The sequence below is a fragment of the Choloepus didactylus genome, chromosome X (assembly GCF_015220235.1).
Source record: "Choloepus didactylus isolate mChoDid1 chromosome X, mChoDid1.pri, whole genome shotgun sequence".
NCBI lineage: Eukaryota > Metazoa > Chordata > Mammalia > Pilosa > Megalonychidae > Choloepus > Choloepus didactylus.
The window spans coordinates 49,645,297-49,667,205 of record NC_051334.1 but is presented as its reverse complement, the minus strand read 5'-3'; the positions used below and the strand labels follow the sequence as shown (position 1 = coordinate 49,667,205).

General features: G+C 40.7%; 2 protein-coding genes across 9 annotated transcripts in view; one reads left to right on the top strand and one right to left on the bottom strand.

Moving 5' to 3' along the window:
• Nucleotides 1–1,488: 1,488 nt before the first annotated feature.
• Nucleotides 1,489–3,955, bottom strand: LOC119523800 (sperm acrosome-associated protein 5-like). The gene is made up of 4 exons (XM_037822605.1): nt 3,811–3,955; nt 3,263–3,421; nt 1,688–1,766; nt 1,489–1,588 (listed from the first exon to the last, which is right to left on the bottom strand). The coding sequence occupies exons 1-4, from the start codon at nt 3,953–3,955 to the stop codon at nt 1,489–1,491; spliced, it is 483 nt and encodes a 160-aa protein (XP_037678533.1).
• A 5,979-nt stretch (nt 3,956–9,934) lies between these two features.
• Nucleotides 9,935–21,909, top strand: part of ZNF182 (zinc finger protein 182) — a 108,579-nt gene continuing 96,604 nt past the window's right edge. The window contains exons 1-2 of one of the 8 annotated variants that reach the window (XM_037821886.1): nt 9,935–10,696; nt 12,104–12,162. In XM_037821886.1, the coding sequence (XP_037677814.1) occupies nt 10,547–10,696; nt 12,104–12,162 (209 nt within the window). In that variant the 5' untranslated portion in view covers nt 9,935–10,546. Of the gene's footprint in view, nt 10,697–11,557; nt 12,163–21,909 lie in introns of those variants that run through there. The other 7 variants (XM_037821889.1, XM_037821888.1, XM_037821887.1 and 4 more) reach the window with 7 other exon arrangements.

Here is a 21,909-nt window from a genome sequence, read left to right as displayed (position 1 = left end):
CCTTTCAGTCCTTCCTCCCAGAGCCCTTTTCAGGTAGATCGGTGGGCGGTGCTAGCCCTCTTCCCGCAGCTCTCCACCCACTTAGACAGTTACATTGCTCCTCACCAGTAAAATGTGCTTAACCTTGGCCTGTGGGGGATGTAAACCTCTTTCAGGGTCTATTTATGTGTCAGTTTAATTTTTTAAATTTTCCTGTCTAGATGTCCTCTATGTGTCTGTCACTGTTATAGTGAGTTTCAAACCTTTTTTTTTTTTCCCTGATAGGCTTTTAAAAGATCCGTTTTTGTCTTAAATTCCCCAGAGTTGGTTTCTGCTACTTTTGATGTACAACTCTGTTGCATTCAGAAATTGGTACTCAGAGTGATGGCACCCTCTGTGGATCCTCAGGGAGATGTAAAATTTGGTTATCTAGGCTGATCGGGGCTGAAGGTAGGGGAAATCCAGCAGGTATTTAGGAAGGGGACATGGGCATTCCTTGGTATGCAGTGGCAAATAGCTGTTTTAATGATCATTTGTGCTTATCTTGGATGAAGTGAACGCTGGAAGCAAGGCTTTGGGTAATTGAGTATCCACCCCCAACCAAAGGGTACAAAGAACATGAGGTACTCAAGGACAGTGAGGGTGGCTGATTCCAGTGGCTGGCTGGCACAGACAGGAAGATTGGCAAGTTCAAATACCAGACCCTCTGTAAAGAGAAATTATTACCTTGTATATCCATTGAATTCTTGACCTAATTCCCACTCTATCACTTGAAATATAGGACTTTGATCATAAAAGAGGGGTTAAAGGTGCTGAGAATTAGAATGGTAACATGTGGGAGGATGTGGAATTTTAACTATGAACTACCTGATAGGCTTTTTTTTTTTTAATTTTTATTTTTTAATTATCATGGCATCCATTTGAAAGTCCCATGGACTGGAAGTCCCATGTAAACTGAAACCAATTCCATTTTACCCTGAAGGGAAGGCATCTGTCTTGATTAAAGACCCCATTGTGACCTCGAGTGAGAGTGATACTAAGGGAAGCCAATTTCTATATCCCATCATCCCCACCCCTGTAATTCCAAATCAGGAACTTTATGTGCTTAATAAACTTTAACCCATTTAATCCTCCCCAAATCTCTATGAGATAGTTTCTATCATTATTATCATTCTTACTTTACAGATGAGGAAACTGAAGCATAGAGAAATTAAGTACCTCATCCAAGGCAACACAGCTAGTAGGTGGTAGAGCTGGGAATTGAACCTGGGAGAACTTATGCTCTTAATTGCTATACTGTCCTGTCCCCCTGAGTGATCTGGTATCCCTTGATTAGAGATGTGAATATATGGGGGGAGTGATTGAATAGGGGTACCTCCAGACATTGGAAAACTGAAGGAAGTCAGGCATCAGAGAGTCTCTTGCATTGTTCAGAGATACTTTCCTTTATTAAAGCCATAAAAGAAAGAAAAGAAAAGAAAAAAAAATCTGTATCTCTGGGAATCTGAGTCATGTGTTTGTTTTCACTGGGTGAACCTTCACACGCATCTTGCACCCCTTGAGCCATTGAGATAAATCATGTCCAGAACAGTGCCGCTTCCAGGAATCCCTGTAAAATTAAGGGCGTGAGGATGAAGTAGACAGGTTGATGGGGTGGTAGTGCCACTAACCCAGGCTGCCCAGGGTGTAGACCATCCCATGAACTCACCAGGCCGCCATTCCCTCCTGTGAATTCACAACTCGCTTGGCACACATAATGTCATCCAGAAGATGGCGGTTGAGCAGGTCTGGAGGGAAGAGAGGGACATAGCGATCTGGTGCATTGGTTACAGGGTGACAATGTATAGAGGAACCAAGTGTTCCTGGTTCCTTGGGGCCTGAATAGCCTCAACCACCTCACTGGCTGATTCTAGATGACCTTGACTCGGTTATCAGCTGGTTATGAATTACCTCAACTGCCATGTTGGTTGGTTCTGTAAAAACCATGCTGACTGATCCTGAATGACCTTGACTGTCCTGTTGGCTGGTCCTGGACAATCTCAATTCTGTGTTGGCCAGTTCTAGATGACTTCAACTGTCATTTTGTTTGGTAATGAATGATCTTAACTGCAATACTGGCTGGTCTGAAACTACCTCAACCACCTGTTGGCTGGTTGGGGAACTACTCAGCTGCAAGATTGATCAGTCCTGGTGACTTCAAACATATGCTGTCAGGTCCCGGATAACCTCATCTCCTCTTTTGACCGATTATGAATGATCTCAATTTTCATGTTTGCTAGTCCTGTCAACCACCATGGTTCTTAGTTCTGGATGACCTCAACTGCCATTCTGACTAGTTATGAATAACCTCAACAACCATGTTGACCAGTTCTGAATAATCTCAGTTACCATGTTGGCTGATTATTGGAGGACCTCAACTGCCATGTTTGTCAGTTCTAGATGACCTCAATTGTCATTTTGACTGATTATAAATAACTTCAGCCTACATATTGACTGGTCCAGGACCTCAATCTCTATTTGAGCTAGTTTTGGACTACCTCAACTTCCATGTTGACTAGAACTGAACAAACTTAACCTTCATTTCAGCTGGTCTTGAAAATTCTCAATAATTGCATTAGTCTATCTTAGACTACCCCAACCTCTATGGTTGCCAATCCTAGACAACTTCAACCTTCAGGCTGGCCAATCTTGGCAGGAGTTGGACAACCTCAACCTCCATTTGGGCTGGGCCCAAATGACCTCAGTTCCCATTTTGGCATGTCTTGGACAACCTTGTCTGCCATTTTGGCCATCCTGAGCAACTGCTTTTATTTTTTCCTCAACAACAATAAACCCTTGTCTGGTAAGTTCTTCTCTCCTTCCTTCATGGAGGTAGCTTGTTTCTCTTCCAACAGCCAGACAACTGCTTTTTCCTTCAGGGCTTGGACAACCTCAACCATCATTTTGGCTTATCCTGCAAAACCTCAACCCCAAATCAGGACAATCTCTCCCTCCATTCCATATGGAGCCAACTTTCCTGTATTTTCTGAGTCCCAGAAAACTAACTTCCATTATGGGTGAGGTTTGGGAGCTCTGAGTTCTCCTGGCCTAGACAGCCTTTCAGTGCAGTCTAGGTAAGGATACAGGATGGCGTCTCTAACAGCCCAGGCAACTTCGCTCTTTCCCCATCATTTTCCTAATTCTGCTTGTTGCTGGAGAGTATGGCCTAGACAACCTTGCCTTCTGTGTGTGTGGGAGTAGGGCCAGGCAGGGCTTGGGTATACATGGAATCCCCAATAATCACCACGACAATCCATGTAGCAGAGGTTCTGTGTGGGTGTAACACCATTGTCGCACCACCAGGCAGAGTTCAGCTGGAAAATGCCATATTCACTGCTGCCGTCGGGATTGTGGTCAATGAAGGAGGTGTCAAAGCCGCTTTCATAGTGTGCCATGCACAACCCTGGAGTCAGGGAGAGAGGGGAGATAGCAGGTAGGCATGGGGCCTAGGAATAGGGGAGGCCAGGATCGGGGGGTGGGGATAGGGCTGGTTGTCATCTCAACTGTTGGGGTGCTGATCTCGGTTTGGTGGGTGGGTTGAGGTTGGTGATTCTGGTGAGATATCAGTGATAATGATACTGTGAGTTTGATGGTGGAGAAGGAGGTGATGGTTGTGAAGGCAATGCTGGTGATGACGTTAGAACTGGTTAAACCACGCATCAAGCCAGTCAGGGGATGACCAAGAGTATCATGTCCTGGCCCAGGAAGGTGATATAGGACAAAGGGGACCTGACTCTAAGTGATGTGGGTGGCCTGGGGTGTGGACAGGACCTGGGGCAGCTAGAGTCTTACAATCTCCAATGGTGTAGCTCTTGAAGTCATTGAGGCCAGCCTTTTCTAGCTTCTCTGCCAGCTCACAGTGTTCGTAGATCTTTGCGTCCACAGAGGCAACTGTCAGCATGGCCAGGAGCACTACCACAGTGCCTCTGGCCTCCATTACTATACTCACAAGCCCTCCCAGCAGACTCCAAACTCACCCTGCCTCTGCCCGAAGTAGGGGCGTTCTGGAACTCTGGGCTTTATGAGCAAAATTGAAGTGATGGATTCCGGAACACAGAAGTCAGCAGGCTGGGCACCTCACCACCTTCCCAAGTGCCAGCTTAGTCAGAGACCAAGAGCCAGAACACAAGAAAGAAAGATACAGATATACACACAAAGATGGAAAGGGACAAAGACAGGGAGAAACTCAGATGTCAGAAAGATACAGGGAGAAAGGGGTGGGGACATGAAAAAGATAGAATTTAGGTAGTGAGCCTCACAGTCGGCCCACACTCCTCTCTATCCCTGAACACTGCCCCCCTCTACTTTCATTAATTATGCTATACCACTTGGTCACTTCCATTTCCACTCACTCTGCCTCTCATTGCCTCCATTCCCCCTGCTTGCTGAGCTCTCTTTGCTTACAGTGTTGCCCACTACCACCTCCAAATCCTCATGCTCTGCAAAATATGACCACCATCCCCTTGCCTTCTGCTCCTCATAACCTCCATTTACTCATTTTTGACAACCTCGTTCACTTCTCTTCACTTATTGTGCCCCATTCCACCCCAACTTACTGCCCCCACATTACCCCCATTCAATTGCATTCTGCCCCACATTACATATATTTACTCACTCTACTGCTTTTTCACCTTCATTTTCACTCTACTTCTTATTCCTCCATTCATTTGCTCTGCTTCTCATTCACTTATGGTCACTCACACTGGGCCTCATATTACTGCTGTTCCTTAATCCTCTACTATCAAGACACAAGTTCTCTCACTTCATATTCCTTACTTACCTCCATTTACTCTCAGACTCTCATTTTCTGCTTTCATCTCTAGTTCCTGACACTGTGCATAAGATGAACTCCCATTCATTCTCACTTGGCCCATCCTTCAGCTCTGGTCATTGATGCTTATTTCCCCCATTCACCCTTTCTGCACCCCCTTCACCTCTGTTCTTTCACATACTGCCCCCACATTACTCCCATTTCCTGGAACTCTGTCCCATATTAATCCCAATCAAACCCTACCTCAAGTTACCCATATATACTCACACTTTATGCTTGGTCACCTCCATTCTTTCTTGATTTTCTCCTCATTGCTTCCACTTGCTCTCACTCTGCCTCTTGTATACCTCATTCATTTAAATTCACTCCGAATGTAACCCCCATTGTCCTCAGGCTACCCACCTTCTCCTGATTCATGTCTACTCACTCCCACTCTGCCCCACAGTACCCCCATTCAGTCACAGTTCATCTCAAATTCATCACTTTTTAAAAAAATACCTTTTTTATTGTGAAATTTAACATATATACCTAACAGTGATAACTGTCAAAGTATGATTTAACAAGTAGTTAGCAAATTTTAAAGAATGTTATGGGTTACAGTTCCACAGTTTCAGTTATTTCTTTATTGTGAAATATGATATGTACAGAAAGGTGATAACTTTCAAAGTACAATTTAATGAGTAGCTATAGAGCAAATTTCAAAGAATGTTATGGATTATATTTCCACCATTTCAGTATTTCCTTCTAGGTATTCTAATACCCTAGCATCTAAAAAGTACATATATATACTTATATGTTTATATAAAGTTTCAGTATTCATAATCCTTTGTTAAATCCTATCTTGTCTGTTGCTTCCCCTTCCTCTCGTTTAATCACTCTCTCGATCTTCAGGGTGTCTAGGCAGTGACCACCCTAATTTGTTCATATTGAAAAGGGGTGTCGACATTATGGGGAAGGAGGCTGCATCTGACTGTTGTTCTTAAAGAGGCTATTGCCTCAGGGTTTTAGGACTTGTCTGGCATAGGAACACTGGTGGATTTAAGTTTCTGAGAGATAAACTTAGTGAGTGAATCTTTTATAGAATCTCAGACAGGGACCTAGGTATTTTGGGACTACCATTGGTTAGAGCTTGGCATACTGTGGCCATTTGTGATACCTAGCTGGAGCTTGCATAAGAGTAACCTTCAGGATAGCCTCTCAACTCTATTTGAAATCTCTTAGCCACTATAACCTTATTTTGTTACCTTTCTTTCCCCCTTTTGGTCAAGAAGGCTTTCTCAATCCCTTGATGCCAGGGCCAATCTCATTTCTGGGAATTGTGTCCCACGTTGCCAGGGAGAGTCATTCCTCTAGGAGTCATGTCCCACATAGGGGGGAGGTTAATCGAATTCATCACTTGTTACTTGCGTTGAGTCCCATGTTACTTCTCTTTACTCACCCTGGGCCATGTGACCTCTATTCCCTCTTCCTTTGCCCACAATACCTCATTTACTCCCCCTTTTCTGATCTTTATTTCCATTCCCTCTTGCTCTGCCCACATTACCTCCATTCACCCACAGTCTTTAGCTCAGTCACCTCTGCTGATTCATACGAGGGTCCATGTATCTCCCACACTCCTGGAACACTGCCCTATCTAATCACACTCTGCCCCTCATTTGCCTCTATTCACTCTCCTACTCCCTTATGGTACTTCCACGCAAACAAATGCGATCTGAATTCACTCATTTATTCACATCCCACTGTGTATTCATCCTCATTCCCTCTTATTGTGCCCCTTGTGAACCCTACTCTTCTCTGTGCCCTGCGTTACCCTCATTCACCCTTACTTTCCCCTTAAGTTTGCCTCTCTTCACTCATACTATGCGTCATATAACCACTATCATTCACACTCTGATCCTCGGTACTCATATCAATAGGCACTCTTATGCTTTATTAATGCCATTAACATTCACTGCCTTTCATTGCCTCCTTTGCTCAACATCTGTTCCCACCCTCACCTTTTTTTCACTTTATGCCAAATTGGCCCACCATTTACTCAGTGTCCCCCATAATCTCTAAGTAATTCAAAATCTAATGCATAGTCATTCCCTCACGCTGCTGCACATGACCACATTCACTCCACTTTACTGCTTATTCACCTCCATTCCACCACCCTTTGCCCCTCCCTGCCCTCAATCACTCCTAATTTGCCTTTCATTCACTATTATTCCCCCGCATCAGCGTCTTAGGACTCCCGTTTACTGACACATTGGCCAAGATAGAAAAATCTGACATATTGTTCAGGATTCAGTTAGGCTGCACGTAGCGACCCCACCACAAAAACCAGTGGCTTCAAGAAGAGGGAAGGGGATTCTTCTCTTGGAGGCAGGTAGTTCAGGGCTGGGTGTGGCAGCTTCAAGGTCACCAGGGACCTGGCTCTTTCTGTGCAGTTGCTCTGCTAACTTCATCTGTGGCCTTGTGGTCCAGAATTGTTGCTCACAATTGGCAACAGTTCCATAGTTTTGATAAAATGTGTCTTTAGAGCAATCGTAATGACTCACCAGCTAAGCGAGGGGCCTCTCTCATTCATTGTCTTTAGGTGGGAGTGTCACATCATGCAGACTCCATAGTGGGACCAGCTACTTGTCAGCTTTCTACACCCCTTCACGTAGCCACCTGCTGTTTAGGGTACTGCATGAGGAGGTTGCTTCTGTAGGGACTGATGATAGAGGATGCCCAGGGGAGATAGTGGTGGTCTTGACTCAGCAGCAGAAAATCTGCCCTCACACAGCTTGTGGATGTGTACTTTGAGCTCTGGGACAGAAACATTTTTGTAGGTGGCAATCATTGCGCCCCAACACCCTCCAACCCTAAAAGATTTCCCTCTCCACAGAGGGTGGTGGGGGTGATGTTTGGGTTTTGTAAGGGGCCAGACTTGGATGGGCCGTAAAGGTTCTGTCCCTCTTATTTCTTACCTTCTAATGCATTTGGAGATCTAACAAGCTTTGTATCCAGTAGGTGCTGATCCTTCAGGCAGCAAGAGATCTGAGTTACTCTCCTGCTTCCTCTCTTTGCCTTGCCTGCTAGGAAGCTCCATCTATATTTCTGGTATAATCATTCTTTGGTTGTTTTAATGGTTCTGGAATAGGGCCCCTCAGATACCTCTGGAAGTTTTGTGGGGTATTTGATAAACAAGAGAGTATTATTGTTATTTCTCTTGCACAGCCAGTTGGTCAAGGGGTCTGGGCAAACGTACTTTGACAACAGAGTTACCTAGTCTTGTCATGTGAAAGTTGTTGGCTCACTGCGTTTTCTGTCCAGGTCCATCCTAAGCACCTGTGAGGTGAGCTTTTCCAGCTGCTTACAAATTATTCCTTCATCTTCTCCCTCAGAGCTCATTGATCACTTCCATGTGCTAGGCTCCTCAGACACAGCAAGTATAAGGCAAGTACTCCAAAGAAGAGTATTACTGAGTGGAAGTTAAGGCTCTGACCTTGGGAACTTGTGTGAACTTGGGTAAGTTACCTAATCTCTCTGGGACTCAGTGATCTCATCTGAAAAGTGGGGGCCATAGGACTGTTGTGTTGACTGTCTGAAGCAGGTCAGGTTGTGTGCTTCACACGGTGCCTGACACAGAACTGAGTCTGAGCTCCCATTACCACTTGTGGACCTGCTGCAAGATCCTCTTTACTGGTCTCTGTTTCTGTTCTTACCCTCTGCAATCTATTCTCAAAACAGCTGCAGATGATCTTTTTATTTTATTTTTTCCTTCCTATTTTTAAGAAAACTTCATATATACATACATTTAATTTTATTTAATTAATAGTAAACACACAGTACTTGCTGTGTGCCCAGAATTGGGCTAAATCTTTTACGATTAACAACTCATTTAATGTCACCACAACACCATGAGGTAGGCACTGTTACTATCCCTGTTTTATAGATAAGGAAACTTAGCACAGAGAAATTAAATGCCATGCCTTAGGTCACACAGCTGGTAGATGGCAGAGCCAAGGTTTGAACCCAGACTATTATTATTATTATTATTATTATTATTATTACTATTAGTTTTTTTTCCTGCGATATTCCCAATGTCTAGAACAGTACCTGGCATGCAGGAGGTGGTTACACAAATCCTTGCGGAGCTGACATTCTTAGTGGGGGGAGACAGGCAATAAACAAAGTGTCAAATATATAGTACACTCATTTTATATATTAATGTTAGATTGCTTCAGACTGGTATTTTAAAAATCGGATTCTCTTGTGGCTTCCCGTCTAACCCGGAATGAAATATGAGCTCGGTAGCCTCCCACCCCCGCCCACTTCTCCCTGGCCGGCACTTCCTACATTCGCAACACAACTGACATTGTTTCCGTTCCTCAAACATGCCAGACTAAATCCTACTTCAAGGCTTTTTCAACAGCTGTGCCCTCCACCAAAAAACTCTTTGCCCCCGAGCTTTGTGTGGCCAGCTGTTTTGATCAGCATAACTGTCACCTGTGACAAAGGGAGGCTGTTCACCTTCCAGGAGAAAACAACCTGTCAGCTACTATTTAACACAACCCTTCTTCCCTCCGTGTTTTTTTTTTTTTTTTTCTTTTGGTGTCCCATATTGCTATTTATTCTTCACCTTCTCGTTTGTCTGTATACCTTAGTCCTGGAAAGGCTAGTATGTAAACTCCTAGCCCCTGCCATTGGATGGAGCCAGTGACCTTGCCCTAGTCTTTCTGCACACAGAGGTCTTTCGCTCACGCGTGCCGTATTCCTGTTCCATTTCACCTTCTTCAAACCCAGTGTTGCCCTCCACGTTCAAGACATCAAATTCCCTCCCGCTAGAACTTTTTCTTTAATTCGACACTCCCTCCCCGTCAGAAGAAAATTGGTCTGTTCTCTGAAGTCTTAGGAATGACCGTCTCCACGGAACAAACTGAGCACCGCCTCAACATGGCCGCCCTCGAGGGGAAGAAACACCAAGGGCGCGGCCATCTTGCCTCACAGCAGCGACGTCCCAGGTGCGGCCATCTTCCCTCTACGCCTGCGCCACTGCCCCTGTAACTTAAGCGGCTGGCAGAGCGGAGGGGTGGGGCCTCATGTTGACTGTTGGCAGATGCGGTCTCAAAGCCACTACTGAGCGTGCGCAGAACGGGCCGCAGTAAAGCTTTAGGCTGCGGTGCGAAAGAGTCGGTCCCGAAGCGGAAGTGCTTCTCGGGGACAGTTGTAACGGTGGCCTCTGCAGCGAACAGGAAATCTGATGTCAAGAGAGACAGAGAGAGAGAGGTTGAGGGGCGAGTACAAGGGGTCTTGGGCTGAGTGATGGGGAGTTCTTGGGAATGAGCGAAGGGGTTGTGGGTGTCATTGATGTGGGGGTTTGTGGAGCGAGTGATGGAGGATTGAGCGGTCAGTGAGTGGGAAGATCTGTGGGCTCAATGGTAGACAAAGTTAGGGGAATAGTCAGGATTGAATAGGGCCTACTGACTTCTGAATTTTACACATTTTCTAGCAGAGTGACCTGCGCTAAGGGTTCAGCCACACTCCCAAGCCGCAGGCCCCTCCTTAGACACCCCTTGCCACGCCTCCCTGGCTCTCCCTCTGCCCCCTCCTCCTGACCCAGCCGGGAGCGGGGGAAATCTAGTGTGAAAGCGCCAGCTGAAGTGAATCTGCACCTCAGGCCCTCCATCCAGCTCCTGGGCAACACGGCGTCTGTGAGTAGAGAAGGAAGAAGAAGCACCTGAGAGGACTCACCTCACTAGCGGCCCGGTCCAGAGTTAGGGGCCTGGGATGGGTGAGCTGGGCCTGGTGCCAGGGGCTCTCAGGGAGGTCGGGATTAAAACTTCATTAAGAGAGAATGAAGTTCTGGTACATGCTACTAAATGGATGAACCTTGAAGACATCATGTTGAGTGAAATCAGACACAAAGGAACAGATATTGTATGATTCCACTTATATGAAATAGCTAGAATATGCAAATCCATAGAGACAAAGTATAGTACAGGTGGGGGGAGGCAGGGAGACTGGGGAGTTAATGCACAATGGCTGCAGGTTTTCTGTTTGGGGTGATAGGAAAGTCCTGGTAATGGGTGGTGGCGAGGGTAGCACAACATAATGAATGTGATTAATCCCACTGAATTGTATGCTTGGGGAATAGTTGAAATTGACAAGTTGGTGTTGTGTATGTTTCCACAATTAAAAAAAGAGAGCGACTAAAAGACAATAACAACTAAATGCAATACATGACCCTGAACTGGATCTAATAATGGAGGAGGAAATGCGTTATTGGGACATATGAAAAAATCAGAATATAGACTGTATGCTTTATATCAGTGTTAAATTTCTTGAACTTGATAACTGTACTTAATGTGGTTATGTAAGTGAATATCCTTGTTCTTAGGAAAAGTATGTGAAAGTATTAAGTGTTCAAGGGGTATGATGTATACAACCTACTCTCAAATGTCTACAAAATAGATGAATAGATAGATGAGTAGGTAGAATTATATGGCTACTGTGGCAAAATGTTTAAAGTTGGTGGATTATTTCAAAATAGAAAGTTTATTAAAAACCTTCATTAGGATAATGGGTAGTTGTAAAAATAAGGCCTTTGGTGTTTAACAAAGAAGTAACATTTTAATTATAGACTAATTAGGAAATAACAGAAAAAATCAAAAGGAACTAATTTCACCCTCTTGCCCCTCATTTATATTTCTGTTCTTAGATTTTTCTAAGTGTTATTAGACAGTTTTTAGGAGTATGTGTTTTTAAATGTTAAACATATAGTTTTCTTGTGGTTTTATAGCCTACTTTTTTTCCCATTTAGAAGTTTAATGTAATCCACCTTAAACATTTTTTCTGTAACATTTAAAAAAATTTTAATGGTGATATATGTACAGAAAAGTGCCCAGATAATAAATATATAGTTCCAGACAACATTATTTTTAACAGCTGCATAGTATTTCATCCCTTGTATTTCCTTCTCAATCCCTTATTATGGGTAATATAGAAACTTTTAAATTAGGCATTGTTGAAATCAATGCTGGAATGATAGTACTTACAGAGAAATTATGTACAGTACATTATGATAAAGTATTTCGTTAAGGAAAATACCTAGAAATACAATTTCTGGGTCAGTACATGTGTATAAAACTTTAAAAAAGAAATCTTTTGTGTTCAATGTTCACACGTGGAAAAGAGTCACAGGTTATTGTTAAAACCACGACTGCCCAACCTCTTCCACAGAGCAGCCACTTACCCAGCCAGTGTAAGGGATTTTCTGGGCAGGTAATTTGGGGCACTGAAAGCCTCATAGAGTCTCTCATATGCTCTCTTCTCTCCTCATTCCAGTGCAGCTTTCACCCATCTCTTCCCTTTCCCAAGAAGAACAAGAAATGGCCAAATCCCAGGTACGTATGTTGTCTGTCTGTACCTTCCTCTGTTTTATTGTGGGATATGTAGGAATCTCCCACAGAAAATGAAAATTATTTGTAAATGAACATTAGGATCACAGGAAATATGAGAGACAGTAGATAAAGGCCAAGTTAAAATGTGGACATGTGCAGGACTTAGGGTATAGCAGATACTAATGTTGAGTTGCAGATTTCTCTTTGAGCCTTCTGGCAGCCGTAGCAAAAAGGGAAATGTTACCAGTAACATGGCTTACCCTTACCCATCAGGGGAGAGCACACCAAGTCCTCAGAGGAAGTAGAGTTTCCTGGAATTGAGTTTCAAGGCATTTCTTTGCCAGTCTTCATGTGGATGGTGGAGTTGTCTTCATATCCTTGTGATAAATGCAGTTGCTGGTTTCCTGCAGATATTGCCTACGGCATTTCTCAGTGAACTGGAGACATAATGTCAACATGGAATTTGGGAATGAAAAGTCTTAGTGAGCCTGCCTGTCTTTCAAATGATTTTACTGAGTTAATTTTCTCAGTTGGACTTTGACATCTTGTTTGGCCCACCTTATCTTATTTTTCCTTTCACTTTTAAATCTTTAAAAATTAATATATAAATAAAAGTGATTTTGTTGTTGTACAGTTCAATAAATGTTATTATGGGTTGGGAATAGTTTCATCACCTCAAAACACTGCCTCATGCTACCCGTTTATAGTCATATCTTCCTCCACCTGTAACGCCTGCCAATCACAGATCTGTTCTGAGTTGGTATAGTTTTGTCTTTTCAAAAATGTCATATAAATGGAATCATAAGATATGCAGTGTTTCTTAAATTACACATTTTATTTTGGGACATGCAGTTGTAAGAATAATGCAGAGAGATTCCATGAACCCCTTACCTAGTCTCCCCCAGTGGTAACATTTTACAAAGCTATAGTATAGTGTCACAATTATGGTATTGACATAGATATGGTCAAGATATAGAACAGTTCCATCACTACAAGGATCTCTTATATTGCCTTTTTATAGCAACGCCCACTGCCCTTTCTCCTTATTCCCGTTCTTAGATCCCATTCCTTATCCCCTTCCTAGGATACTAATCTGTTCTCCATTTCTATAATTTTGTCATTTCAAGAATGTTATATAAATGGAATCATGTAGTATATGACCTTTTGGGATTAGATTTTTTTTCCTCAGTATAATTCCCTGGAAATTCATCTAAGTTGTTGTGTATCAATAGTTCGTTTCTTTTTTTTTTTTTTGCTGAGTAGTATTCCGTGATATGAATGTATCACAGCTTGTTTATCTATTCACCCATTGAAAAACATTTGGGTTATTTCTAATCTGTGGCAATTTTGAGTAGAGCCCCTATAAACATGCACAGGGTTTTGTGTGAACATACATTTTCATTTCTTTAGAGTAAATATTGGATTGCTGGGTCATATGGTAAGTGTATGCTTAACTTTTTAAGAATCTGTCATATTGTTTTCCAGAGTGGTTGAGTCATTTTGTGTTCCAGTCAGCAATATATAGGAGTTCCCGTTGCTTCGCATTTCCTCCAGCATTTGGTATTGTCAGATTAGTCATTCTATTAGGTATGCAGTGGTATCTCATCATGGTTTTAATTTGCATTTCCCTAATGATAATGATGTTGAGCATCTTTTTATATGTTTATTTACTTTTGTATATCCTCTGGTGAAGTGTCTGTTCAGAAGTCTTCTTCTGCCATTTTTAAATTGGATTGTTTGTTTTCTTACTGTTGAGTTTTGAGAGTTCTTTATATATCCTGGATACAAATCCTTTGTCAGCTACATGATTTGCAAACATTTTCTTCCACACCATGGCTGGGATTTTCATTCTGTGAACAGTGTCATTTGCAGAGCAAGAATTTTTAATTTTGATAATGTCCAATTTATAAATTATTTCTTTCATGGATTATCTTTTTTGGTGTCATATCTAATAACTCTTTTCCTAAGCCTAGGTTATGAAGATTTTCTCCTATCAACTTTAGAGTTTAAGGTTTTACAGATATTTGGATCTATGATCAAAGGTGTGAGGATTAGGTTGAGGGTCATTGTTTTGCATGTGGATTTCCAGTTGTTACAATACTATTTGTTGAGTTAGTACTATCCTTTCTCCCTTGAATTGCTTTTACAGTTTTGTAGAAAATCAGTTAGTTGTATTTATGTGGAATATTTCTGGACTCTGTTGTGTTCTATTGATCAATGTATCTATCTTTTCGCCAATATGATACCATCTTCATTACTGCAGCTTAACATTGGGTAGTGTGATTCTGCTAATGTTATTCTACTTTTTCAAAATTGTTTTGGCTATTCTTGTTCCTTTGCCTTTTCTTATAAATTTTAGAATAATCTTGTCTATATCTAAAAAAATTCTGCTAGGATTTTTAAAATTTAATTTTATTGAAATTGTTCACATACCATACAATTATCCATAGATCCAAAGTGCACTATCATTTTCCCATGGTACCATCATACAGCTGTGCATCTATCACCACAGTTTTTTTTTTTCAATTTTTAGAACATTTTCATTACTCCAGAAAAGAAATAAAGACAAAAGACGAAAACTCAAATCTTCCCATACCCCTAACCACCCCCCTCCATTATTGACTCAGTATTGGTATAGTACATTTGTTACTATTGATGAAAGAATGTTAAAATACTACTAACTGTAGTACATAGTTTGCAATAGGTATATATGTTTTCCCTATATACCCCTCTATTACTAACTTCTAGTTATAGTGTCATACATTTGTTCTAGTTCATGAGAGAAATTTCTAATATTTATACAGTTAATCATGGAGATTGTCCAGCACAAGATTCACTGTTTTATACATTTCCATCTTTTAACCTTCAACTTTCCTTCTGGTGACATACGTGACTCTCAACTTCCCCTTTCCACCACATTCACATACCATTCAGCACTGTTAGTTATTCTCACAATAACGTGCTACCATCACCTCTGTCCTTTTCCAAACACTTACGTTCCACCTAGTTGAACATTCTACTCAAAATTAGCCTCATTCTGTATCCTGGTAACTTATATTTCATGTCTGTGATTTTACATATTATAATTAGTTTATATCAGTGAGACCATACAATATTTGTCCTTATGTGTCTGACTTATTTCACTCAATGTAGTGCCCTCAAGGTTTCTTTATCAATCTGTTTTTTTTAGACAATTTTGTTCACCCACCATACTTTCCATCCTAAGTAAACAATCAATGGTTCCCTGTATAGTCATATATTTATGTATTCACCACCATCACCGCTATCTATATAAGGATGTCTCCATTTCTTCCACAAAGAAGGAGGAAGAGTCAAAGAAGGTAGAGACACAAAAGGAAAAGGAACCCAGAACCCATGAATCTTGAAGATGATTGTATAAAAATGTAGCTTATTAGGGGTGACAATGTGATTGGGAAAGCCATATGGACCACACTCCCCTTTGTCTAGTTTATGGATGGATGAGTAGAAAAATGGGGGAAGGAAACAAACAAACAAACAAACAAAGGCACTCAGTGTTCTTTTTTACTTTAATTGCTCTTTTTCACTTTAATTGCTCTTTTTCACTTTAATTATTATTCTTATTATTTTTGTGTGTGTGGTAATGAAGGTGTCAGGGATTGATTTTGGTGATGAATGCACAACTATGTAATGGTACTGTGAACAATTGAATGTATGATTTGTTTTGTACGACTGCATGGTATGTGAATATATCTCAGTAAAATGAATTTAAAAAAATTTCACCTAAAAAAAAAAGGAAAAGAAAGAAAGAAAGAAAGAAACATGACAGCTAAAAAGCAACAAAAGGAAAGATAGAGTTAACCTAAAGTAGAATAAAAGAGTCAGACAACATCACCAATGCCGAGAGTCCCATACCCCTCCCTTATGTCCCCCTGTTAAATGCATTTAGCTTTGGTATATTGCCTTTGTTACATTAAAGGAAACATAATACAATGTTTCTGTTGACTATAGTCTCTAGTTTGCTTTGATGGTATTTTTTTCCCCAATACTATCCTATTTTTAACACCTTGCAATGCTGACATTCATTTGTTCTCCCTCATGTAAAAACATATTTGTACATTTTATCACAGTTGTTGAGCACTCTAGGTTTCACTGAGTTATACAGTCCCAGTCTTTATCTTTCCTCTTTCCTTCTGGTATCCCACATGCTCCTAACCTTCCTCTTTCAACCATACTCACAGTTATCTTTGTTCAGTGTACTGACATTGCTGTGCTATCATCACCCAAAATTGTGTTCCAAACCTCTCACTCCTGTCTTTTCCTATCTGTCTATAGTGTTCCCTTCAGTATTTCCTGTAGCACAGGTATCTTGTTCACAAACTCATTTTCTGTTTGTCAGAGAATATTTTAAGCTCTCCCTCATATTTGAAGGACAGTTTTGCCAGATATAGGATTCTTGGTTGGTGGTTTTCCTCTTTCAGTATCTTAAATATATCACCCCACTTCTTTCTTGCCTCCATGGTTTCTACTGAGAAATCCGCACATAGTTTTATCAAGCTTCCTTTGTATGTGATGGATCGCTTTTCTCTTGCTGCTTGTGGGATTCTCTCTTTGTCTTTGACATTTGATAATCTGTTTATTAAGTATGTTGGCATAGGTCTGTTCATATCTATTCTGTTTGTGGTACGCTGTACTTCTTGGATCTGTAATTTTATGTCTTTCATAAGAGATGGGAAATTTTCGTTGATTATTTCCTCTTATTGCTTTTGCCCCTTTTCCTTTCTCTTCTCCTTCTGGGATACCCATGACACATACATTCATGCGTTTCATATTGTTATTCAATTCTGAGACATTGCTCATATTTTTCCATTCTTTTCCCTATCTGTTCTTTTGTGTGTAGGATTTCAGGTGTCTTGTTCTCTAGTTCCTAGGTGTTTTCTTCTGCCTCTTGTTATCTGCTGTTGTATGTCTCCACTGTGTCTTTCATCTCTTGTGTTGTGCCTTTCATTTCCATAGATTCCGCCAGTTTTTTCAAACTTTCGATTTCTACCATATGTTCACCCAGTGTTTTCTTTATAGTCTTCATCTCTTTTGTTACATCTTCCCTGAACTTGTTGATTTGGTTTTCGATTTGATTTAGCATATTTCTTTGAAAATCTTTAATAGATTGTTTCATTAAAGTGAAATAATATCTCAACTGTATCTTGATTGAGGTGTAAGTTTGTTCCTTTGACTGGGCCATAGCTTCATTTTTCCTAGTATAGATTGTAGTTTTCTGTTGTGTAGGCATCTGGTTTCTTTGGTTTCCCCAGTCAGGTTTTCCCAGACCAGAATGGGTTCAGTTCTCAGAATGGGGTTATATTCAGGGTTGTATCTTAGAGTAATGACAGACTTTCCTGTGATATTTCCAGTTGCTGTGCTTTTCCTAACCTGTCCAGCAGGTGGGGGCTGTCAGCCTGTTGCTCCCGACTGGTGTAAGGAGGTGTGGCCTCATTAGTTTCTCTTTTGGCTATTTTCCCCCAGAGTCTGAGGTCTGGTTCTGTAGGAAAAGCTGGGCCCTACCTCCTTACTCTTAGGGAAGATAAACCCCCTAGGGAGTTATCATCTGCATTTAAATTGTCTCTCTGACTTTGTTATCTCCACCCATCTGGGTCAGAGGGCTGCAAACTGAAAATGGCTGCAGCACTCTCCTCTGAGCCCCCCCAGGTTGAGACAGAGAAAAAGGGACAGAAAGCCCCTTTTTAGGGCCAGTACACGGCCCCCAGTTTCAGTCATCGGCCAGAGGTAACACCTAATCTTCTGGGCTCCCCCTCCCAGGCCAGATGAGTCTTCTGATTCTTTAGGGTCAGTCACCACTAAAAGCTTCTGTTTGCTTGTTGGGGGTGTGTAGCTTGTATTCAGCAGTCCACTTTTGTTAATTAAAACCCCAGTTGGAACTCAGCTGAGCTATATTTGCTTGCTCGGAGAGTGCCATGCTGCTCTCTACCACAGTGAGGTTTTGCAGCTCAGCCTGCCGTGGAGGAGGGGCCCTCAGCACGGTTCTGCAGTTTTTACTTACAGATTCCACACTGTGATCTCAAGCATTCCTCCCAATCCAGGTTGATGTATGATGTGTGGACAGTCACAGTTGTCCCCCAGCAGTTATTCCAAATTATTTACTAGTTGTTCCTGGTTGTTTATTAGTTGTTCCAGGGGACTAACTAATTTCCACTTCTCTCTATGCCGCCATCTTGCCCCTCTCTGCTAGGATTTTGATAGGAGTTTTATTAAACCTCTAGATCGAGTTTGGAAGGATTGACATCTTTACTATGTCAGTTCATGAATATGGTATGCCTTTTCATTTATTTAGGTCTTCTTTGATTTATTTTATCAACATTTGTAATTTTCAGCATACAGATCCTCTACATGTTTCATTAGACTTAGTGTTTCATTTTTTAAAAGCTACTGTAGATGGTATTGCTTTTAAATTTTCAGTTTACAGTTTTCATTGCTAGTATATACAAATATGACTGATTTTTATTTTTCAACCTTGTATCTTATGATCTTGCTAAATTCACTTATTAGTTACAGGAATTTGTAGATTCCTTGGAATTTTCTACATACACAAATCATGTTTTCCATGAATACAGGCAGGTTTACTTTTCCTTTCCGATCATTGTGCCTTTTATTTCTTTTTTTTCTTGTGTTATTGCACTGGCTAAAATTTTCAGTAAAATATTGAATGAAAGTGGTGAGAGTATATATCCTGACTTGTTTTTGATCTTAGGAGTAAGCCTCCAGACTTTTATCATTAATTTGATATTCTCTCTAGATATTTTGTAGATGCTTTTTATCAGGTTCAGAAAGTTCCTTTCTATTCCTAGTCTCCTGAGGATTTTTATCATGAATGGATGTTAAATTTTCAAATGCCTTTTCTGCATCAACTTGTGTGATCATGTGATTATTCTTGTTTAAACTACTGCTCTGTTAGATTACACTGATTGAGTTTTGAATACGGAACTGGCCTTGCATTCCTGAAATTAACTCTACTTGGTTGTGGTGTATTATATTTTTTATTTATTGCTGGATTTGATTTGTTAATATTTTTAAGAGAATTTTGCATCTGTGTTCATGAGGGATATTGGTCTTTTATTTTCTGTTTCCTCCCTCCCTCCCTCCCTTCCTTCCTTCCTTTCTTCCAAACATTTCAGAGCAGGTTGCACAAATCGTACTCCTTGAACTCATGTACACTTTCTATGAACAGGGATATTCACTTATGTAATCACCTTAAGTGCAGTTATCAAGGTCAAGAAATTTTCATTGGTATAAAACCTATATTTTATAATCTAATTTTTTTCTTATGTCCCAATAATTCCTTTTGATCCTTTTCTCCTCCATTCTTAAATCTCATCCAGTATCATGTATTGTATTTAATTGTCATTATCTCTGTGGTTTCTCTTTCTTCCTTTGTTTTTAAGTTGTGGAAACATATAGAACATGTCTTCCCATCCCATCCCTTCCCAAGCATACCATTCAGTGGGGTGGATCAAATTCACACTGTTGCATATCCTCAACATCACCACCTATCACTAGAACTTTCCCTTCACCCCAAACAGAAACTCTACACTCATTTTGCTTTAACTCCCTATTGTCCCCCACCCCCACTGTTGCCAGTACTCTGGTTTCTGTCTCTTAAAGTTTACATATCTCTGACATTTTCTTTGTCGTTACCATGGGGCTTAAACTTAACATTTTTGATAATCTTGTTTGCTTTGATACCAAAATTTCAATAGTATGCACACACTATGCGCCTATACCTCTCTGTTCTCTTACCTTTATATAGTTTTTGTCACAAATTACTTGTTTATACATTATGAGTCCAAATTTCTCATTACATTTTATACATTTTATATAAATGCCAGTGCCTTTTAGACCCTATGGAGAAGTAAAAAGTGGAGTTATGAACCAAAAATACAATAGCACTGGCGTTTATATTTACCCATGTAGTTACCCTCACTGGAGATCTTTACTTCTTCATGTGGCTTTGATCTATTTTCTGTTGTCCTTTTTTTTCAACATGCAGAACTCTTTAGCATCTCTCATAGGCCCAGTGTAGTGATGACAAATTCCCTCAGCTGTTGTCTGGGAATGTTTTAATCTCTCCCTCACTTTTTAAAAAAAAATCAGTTTTATTGAGATATATTCAGATACCATACAATCATTCATAGTGTGCAGTCAGTTCACAGTACCATCATACAGTTGTGCATTCATCACCACAATCAATTTTTGAACATTTTCATTACTCCAAAAAAAAAAATAAAGATAAAAGTAAAATAGAACACCTAAAACATCCCATCCCCCCAACCCCCCTATTTTTTGTTTGATTTTTGTCCCTATTTTTCTACTCATCTGTCCATACACTGGATAAAGGGAGTGTGAGCCACAAGATTTTCACAATTACACAGTCACACTATGTAAGCTACATAGTTATACAATCATCTTCAAGAATCAAGCTACTGGGCTGCAGTTTGACAGTTTTAGGTATTTCCTTCTAGCTATTCCAATACAGTAAAAACTAAAGAGGGGTATCTGTATAGTACATAAGAATACCATACAGAATGACCTCTCAACTCCATTTGAAATCTCTCAGTCACTGAAACTTTATTTTGTTTCACTTTGCTTCCCCTTTTTGGTCAAGAAGCCTTTCTCAATCCCATGATGCCAGGTCCAGGCTCATTCCCGGGAGTCATGTCCCGCGTTGCCAGGGAGATTTACACTCCTGTATCCCTCACTTTTTTAAAAAAAACTCAATTTATTGAGATATATTCACATACCATAGAGTCATCCAAAGTGTACGTTGTTCACAGTACCATCATAAGTTGTGCATTCATCACCCCAATCTATTTTTTGAATATTTTCCTTGTACCAGAAAAAGTGAAAATAAGAATAAAAAAAAAAAGTAAAAAAGAACACCCAAATCATCCCTTCCTCCCACCCTATTTTTCATTTAGTTTTTTTGTCCCCATTTTTCTACTCATCCATCCATATACTGGATAAAGGGAGGGCGATCCACAAGGCTTTCACAATCACACTGTCACCCCTTGTAAGCTACATTGCTATAATCGTCTTCAAATGTCAAGGTTACTGAGTTCCAGTTTGATAGTTTCAGGTATTTACTTCTACCTATTCCAAGGCATTAAAACCTAAAAAGGGTTATCTATATAGTGCATAAGAATGCCCAGCAGAGTGACCTCTTGGCTCCATTTGGAATCTCTCAGCCACTGGCACTTTATTTCATTTCATTTTTTTTTGAGTTTTTTTTTAAGAAATTTTATTTTGAGATAAATTCAAATTTACGGGAACAGTTGCAAAAACAGTACAAACCCCATACATAGAACTCCAGCATACCCCGACCCCCCTCCCCCGATACCACGATACCTTTAACATCCTGTCACACCATTTCTTTCTTTCCCTCCCTCCTTCCCTCCCTCCCTCCCTATCTATCATCCATCATCTATTGCTCTGTCCTTTGAACATATGAGAGCAAGCTGCACACATCTTTGAACAAACAGTATAATTCACATACACCTTTCCCATGGACAAGAACATTCTTTTATGCAATCTCATTAAGCACAGCTAAGAAGTTCAAGAAATTCAACATTGATACAAAGCTTACATTCTATATTTCCTTTTTTTTTCCCTTATGTCCCATCTGTGTCCCTTGGAGCCTCCTTTCCTCCATCCTCAGATCCCATCCAGGATCATCCTTGGCATTTAATTTGTCACCTATTT